Source organism: Notothenia coriiceps, unplaced genomic scaffold (assembly GCF_000735185.1).
Source record: "Notothenia coriiceps isolate Sejong01 unplaced genomic scaffold, NC01 NC01_scaffold00011651, whole genome shotgun sequence".
Classification (NCBI taxonomy): domain Eukaryota; kingdom Metazoa; phylum Chordata; class Actinopteri; order Perciformes; family Nototheniidae; genus Notothenia; species Notothenia coriiceps.
The window spans coordinates 560-7,819 of NW_011344352.1; the positions used below are offsets into that span (position 1 = coordinate 560).

General features: G+C 40.9%; 1 protein-coding gene across 1 annotated transcript; it reads left to right on the forward strand.

The window, feature by feature from the left end:
* Positions 1 to 5,022: 5,022 nt before the first annotated feature.
* Positions 5,023 to 7,111, forward strand: gata5 (GATA binding protein 5; the record flags this gene model as incomplete). Its single annotated transcript, XM_010772876.1, has 2 exons — positions 5,023 to 5,617; positions 6,942 to 7,111. Coding segments are annotated over exons 1-2 (690 nt in total), but the record flags the coding sequence as incomplete, so codon positions are not given.
* Positions 7,112 to 7,260: the final 149 nt, after the last annotated feature.

Here is a 7,260-nt window from a genome sequence, read left to right on the forward strand (position 1 = left end):
GCGTTCACATGAAAGGGGTGGTATTTGGAGCATTCGACCAATCACAAACATGGAGAAGCGTACTGACAGCGTAGCGTCATACTTCCTGAATGAAAAGTCAACTATAATATTAGACATGTGAAGAAGTTAAACTTTAAACATCCATGACTTAAACACTTTATCCAGGATAAAAGCCACATAGGTCACCTGCAAGGTGAATACAGCTGGTAAAAGAAAAAGTATTTGAATGCGTACATTAACAGGTTTATGATATCACTGCCCCGTCTAAGACACGAGTGGATCTGACTTTAATTACATTTGTCTCGAGAGTTTTTTCAACTTAATGTGTTGCTTAAAATAATACTTCTGCATAGGCCTACAGTGTGTGACACTGTAAGTGTTGCACGGCCAGATACGGCTCAGCTGACTCAGATCAGGAAATATGATACATGATGTGATATGCCGCGGACTGTACTTAATGTTACTCTGATCCGGTTCCTTATGTTGTGGCAGATATTTAAGTAAGCTTTCTTAACGCTAATGTTATAATAGTCAGATTGCTCTGAAGATGGGAGGTGATATTCTATTAATGTTCACGTTCACACAGTCGGTGATTTTTGCCGGCCGTCTTACCTGCAACGGCAGCTTTTCTGTATTTCCTTTCGCTTTAAACTCTGCACACTGAGCTCTGATTGGTCAGCAGGCAGTGCTTTCACTGAGTTGAGCTCTTAGCCTGCAACCTAACCTGCTCCGGGGCAGGTTAGCCGCACAGCATATTGTTACCATGGAGATCTAGCCTGCTAAAAAGAGAGCCAGCTTCGTAGGACCGGAAACCCCGAGTTGTCCCTGAAGTTAGCCGGCTAAGCGAAAATCCTGCTTCGTAGTATACCCCCAGGCTCTGGCTGCGTGTGTGTTCTCTGTCAACCTCGTTGTGAACTGCTCAGCCTAGCGTTGTTGGCCTTTTAAAAAGAAAAAACATGTCCCTATCTTTCCCTTTTTTGGTCAGAACTGCAGCAGATTGTTCTCATCAGACTCTCTGCGTCTGCTCTAAAATATTAAACTCTGATTATCCCATCTGTACGTTTTTTTGAATTATTGTAATAATGCTTTGATTTTGTAAATGTATTTCTAGTGTCTATAGGCTGCATTTGTTGTGCTTTATGTTTCTTTGTTTTCATTTTTATAATTTTTACATTTTTCATTTATCGTTTTGTTATACATGTATTGCTTTCTAAACAAATGCATTTGTGTTTCTATGAATATAAAACATTAAATCCCATATTATGTTCAATATTTTCAAAGCGACCTTTGGACATTTTGTCTGCAGCATATGATGCCGTGTCACCTAAACAAGAGTGAGTTAAGTTGTGCTTCAGGCAGGACAACTCCACAGCATCTCTCACAACAGTGAAGCTTATTCAGTGCTGCAAACATATACAACACTATAATTAATGTATATCATAGCTTCTTGCAATAATTAGAACAAATGGCACGTGGCTGACGGCAACACAACATGGTGAAAATAATGATTGAACACTCTGGTGAAGGGAGCTGCACCTATGTGACGTCCAAAGGTGACAAAATCAGTTTACAGCACCTCTACATTTGACGAATGAACACATTATATGTATTTCTTCAATTCAACTTAATTGTAGAAAGGGGAAAGGGGTATGTCAGATGACTTCCTGTCAAAAAGCCATGAGTGGTATAGAGCTTGATTTTTTAACTGTTGACAAGGAAGGGGTTAATCGTATTCACAATATTTCAACTGTTCCTCTGATGCCTTTCCATGGAAAGTTGAAATATGCATGCTGCATTCTTCCTTTTGGAGAATGTTTGATGAAGATGAATACAGCTGTTTAATGGTGAGGTTTTGGAGTATTGATTTATGTAATAGATGATATGTTCTTCTTCCTTCTTTGCACATGAAATGTTCATTGATGTCCTTAATGTGAAAGTCTGTTGTAAATGTTCCAGTGTTTATTTTTTAGATCTACATGTTGTACTGTTTTAAATGTTAAAAAAGTATATTCAATTCATTAATTGAGACACGTTGAACTGCATTGGTGCGGAAATAACCTACGTTCCTCTTTTATTTAAATCATTTATTTATTTATTCATTTGCATTTTAATGTGACAGTGTTGAACAATCCAGTGGTTTAAAGATGTTTTACTGCGCTATGTTTACACTCTACTGTTTTAGTGTTAAAATATATCAAAGGGGGGGGAAATGAACGGAATAACAAATGCTTGTTCTTCGTTTCTCTTCAAGCAGGTAACACACCCTGCATTATGAAGAATAATTAAGACAGACAGAAGGGTTCATTCATGGCCTCCATTCAGCAGACATTAGTGTTATTGGTCGGTTGAAAGGCACTGATTGTAAACCTCTTTGGATAAAAGCTGAATGAAAGGTAATAATCTGATAATAAAAGACCAAGGAAAGTCAGGCATCGCGAGAAATAATTACAACTTGTAGGCTTCCCTAAATGATGTAAATATGATATTTACTATTGACTGTTTTCATGATGTCTCTTTCACACTTTGATGGTCTGAATGCTCGTCTGTGTCGCTTTATTCCTCCTCCGATCACTCATCGGTCGTTCTTCAATTGTCAGATGTTGAATATTAACAAGCCCCTACATTTGAGTTTCATATTTCATTACATCAAAAACGCTCCCGTAAATATGTTTATTTTTTTAGGGATTTTTCCTACAGTAGTTCAGTCAGCCGTTCACTTATATTTTCCGATATAATTTCTCACAACAATAATTTGTTGGCCAGAAAGTTGTCCCAAAATATGAACAAACATATAGGCCTATAGCGGAACAAATAGCCATTAGGCCTATTAGGGCCGTTTCATCAGCACACAATTATTCGTTTTTATTTATTTAGCCTGTATTGTTGAATGTATATTTATTTATGTGAGCTATCATAACCTTAGTAATAAATCCTCCTTTATTTAAGCATCAGCGTTTTATCCCCTCATATCTCTGCGATTTCCTTTATCACAGCATAACGTTATTGTTCCGTTAGTTATTGCTCGTAATTCTTATCGGCACTGTTCGTAAAAGCTCTCCCTTTCACACATTTAACTATCTGTTTTTCTATATTCCGAACAGGAAGGTGTTTTATTTTAGTGACTTATGGCTAACATTGGTCATGTCCAGTTTTATTAAGCGATAACATCTTGAATAAATTCAACTTTCAAGTAACGGACAGAAAAAGTGTGAAGAGTAGCAAATATTGTCCGAAATATTTGAATTATTTCATACATTTTAAAGATGGATCATTATGATCACATGATTCGTCATAATTATCATCATGGGTTTAATAACCACACATTAAACCCGTAAATATAATCAAGTGTAAATATCACCAATGATTTCAAAGGCTTAAAAGCCTTTCTCTATGAGTCATTCTGATGCATAATATGTATTGTAAATACATTTAAAATTAGCCTCCTGCAGGTTGTTGGGGTTCATCCTTCACGTTGTGCCTGGATGTATCCAATGTTGTGTCCTCCTTCAGAATAAAACTCCTTCTCCAACAGTCCAGGATCTAGGAAAACCTTCCTGAGGCAACACCTCCACCCAACCCCCTCTCCTCTGGCTGCAGTGTTCAGGGACTCCCTCTCTATAATCATGAAAACTTTGCACATACTGTACTTACATATTGCAGCCTATACCACAGGATATATAGTACTTTTCATTTCATACACACTTTTATAATGTATATAGTACACTATGTTTATATGTTCAGTAGATTAGTATATTAGAGAGTATTCAATTTTATTCTGTATAATGTTTAGATACTCCTCTAAATATAGGTATTTTTACGGAGAATATGTATATATTGTTTTTTAAAGTAATGTTGTAATTCTTGCAGATTGACTGTCCATAATGCTGCTGTGACAAAATCATTTCCCAACCTCATAAAGTATCTACTATCTAAAATACAATAACAATCACGAAATGTCGCCGGTGTAAATAAAGTCGCTACTTTAGCACCCCTCAACCCTAAAATGTGGGCCCTCTCCTCCCAGCCCGGGGACCTCCTCCCCCCTCCCCACTCCCTGTCGCCCTCCCTCCCTCTTTCCCACCAAAAGGCCTACCTCGGAGCAGCCGAGCGCGTCACGTGTTTTTGTCCGGCACAAATCTTCCAGTCGGGGAGCGAATAGGAGCACACCCGTATCAGCAATTATCAGCGGCAGTAACTATCTCCAGATACAGCTGCAGGAAGAGAAACTCCGCAGTCCTCCTGGAACAAAAAGACCACTTTGGTTTATTTTGGTGCGCGCAGCTTTTACGCGTAAAACGAGATATTTGGAGAGAGTCCTCGCGCTGCCTGGTACGTGTCTCTGTGTGGAGGGAATACGTTTTATGCGCTGTGGTACAGAGGACCGGACTGCTTTATCGCACGACCGTCCTTATCTGGTGAGATAATACACTGAGAGCCCTTGGAAAGAAATGCTGTTCCTCATCAGCACGCGCTATTATCAGCCCTGTGTGTGATTTGAGGTACTATTGATAGAAAGTATATGTATGGCAGATATGGAACACAGCTCCATATCTGTTGTTTGATTTCCGTTACGGTTGTGATTGAATGAGGCAGTGATAGTGTCTCTATCTGCATGGACAGATATCAGGCCGTTAATGCCACTTTAATGTCAATCACTGTGATAGAGATTAAATATGACTGATGGTGGATCATTGTTGACTTTTTTCCAGACATGTATTCTCACGAGCCAACCTTACTTCACCTCGCAAATGAACTATTTTCGATTTTATAACTTGCTTATACTCTGTGAAATTTATGTGGAAACGGATTACCACCATATATTGAACTCAAGTGTATATAGAGAAGGCCTATGAATGATTACAAATGATAACTTATTTTAAAAATCAGATGCCCTTGAACTTTTTGAAGTAATTTCTTCATATCACACGTTTAATACATCTTTTTTTTCTCCATAGGACAGAATTCTCCAGAATTTCAATTAGTTGTTAAAAAAAACCCAGATTAATAATCCTGCAGCAGGAGGAAGAGGCTCACCTCCACAGGACTGATCCCAACCTAACAAATTAAAACTACAGTTTACGCCACAAAGTTGTGAAAATGTATCAGAGCCTGGCCTTGTCCAACCAGTCCCCTTACGCACACGACACCGGGAATTACATGCACCCCTCTGCCAGCTCCCCGGTCTACGTGCCCACCAGCAGGGTCCCGGCCATGATGCCCACCCTGCCCTACCTGCAGACCTGCGACTCGGCCCACCAGTCCCACGGCCTCGGCGGGCACCACGGCTGGCCCCAGAGCGCCGCGGACTGCTCCTCCTTTACGCCCAGCAGCCCTCACCCTGCCCCGCACGGCTTCTCGTACTCGCACAGCCCGCCAGTCAGCAGCAGCAAGGGGCGGGAGGCCAGCTACCAGAGCCCGCTGGTGCTCGGGAACGGCTCCCGGGCGGAGCAGTATGGAGGCGCGCTGGTGCGCTCGGTCGGAGGATCCTACTCCAGCCCGTACGCGTACATGAGCCCTGAGATGGCGACGTCCTCCTGGACACCAGGACACTTCGAGAGCGGGATGATCAGTCTGCAGGGCCGGCATGGAGGACTGTCCGGGAGGAGGACCAGTCTGGGTAAGAAAGACCCCAACACTGATTTCTACATCGAACATGAAGAGAAGTTTATTTCTTGAAGCCAAACTTTAAAATCAATATTTTAAATGAGAAGCGCATTTAAACTAACCAAAGGTCTAAGACAAACGTAGTCTTTTTTAATTACTGAACATATTATTTGTATACAGTTCCCAAGCTGTATACTCGCTAGTTGTATTTGTAACTCTTAAAATATAAATGTTTATATATTCAAATTTGAATTAGAATTATTTAAAAAGTGCAGAATCAAATTTAGAAAAGTTAATGTTTGTATGGCCCCACCTGTAGGCTTTTTCATTTGATTGCTGTAAATCACTCAAAGTTTAGAATATGTTCGTTCATATTTCATCGTTAATTAAAGCTGCTAAATTTAAAAGTGTAGCAAATGTTCATTTTTATACAATGGACAGTATTTGCTTTCGATTTTTTAGAAGTTGCCCCCCTGCCTGGGTCAGTTCAGTTGGTTTGTGTATCAGGCCTACATTATGAGGCGGCTGGATATTTATTAGAGCAGATCGAATCAAAGTCTCCCAAACAATCCTCCTTGTGACACTCCTCATTAACACAATACACGTTCCTCACAAAGAGAAGCTCTAAAAACAATCAATTAAAAATGTTAATGTATGTATTCAACATGAATTTGGCTGTGTGTTAATGCCAGGAGTCCGTCGTGTGTCAGAGCTCTGATGGAGTGGGGGGGATCCTCCTAGCTGATAACACAGAACACCCCCCCCCTCCATCCGTCTGTCTCTCCATTCATCCATTCTGGGGGTTTCATGTCTCTTCATCACGGAGGGGATGGAGGGGAGAGGGGTCAATTCCTACTCATGGCTATTCATCATGCACTGGCGCTTAACCTAACCTAACCCAACCCCCCCCTCCTCCGTGCGTACGTTAGTTCTCGTAAACAGGAATTTGTTTCCAGGTTATGAATGTATGTCTCCTCCTCACTCAGCATGTTTTATTAGAAGAATATATATATATATGTATTTTCTTCCACATAAACAAAGAAATTACACACGATAAGGCATGTTTCTCGTTGTATTTATACTGAATACAAAGAAAACATCAGTTTGCATGTATGAGACGATATATACAAAGTAACCTATAACAACTATGTTTATAAGCAGATATATCGAATACCAATAGAAGGTTGATGATTCAGACTGCGCTGGCTGGACAGAAGGTTGTGATTTAAAGAATAAAATAATAATATTTACGCCAAATAAAGAATAAAAGCAGTTCTGATGTTAATGTGCTCTTAACACCGGCTACATCCTAACACCGTGTGTCTCTCCCCGGGCAGACCTGATCGACGACATGTGCACAGAGGGCCGGGAGTGTGTGAACTGCGGCTCGGTGTCCACCCCGCTGTGGCGCCGGGACGGGACCGGACACTACCTATGCAACGCCTGCGGGCTGTACCACAAGATGAACGGGATCAACCGGCCGCTTATCAAACCGCAGAAACGACTGGTGAGACACACACACACACACACACACACACACACACACACACACACACACACACACACACACACACACACACACACACCACTCTCTCTCTCTCACTCACACACACACACACACACACACTCTCTCTCTCTCTCTCTCTCTCTCTCTCT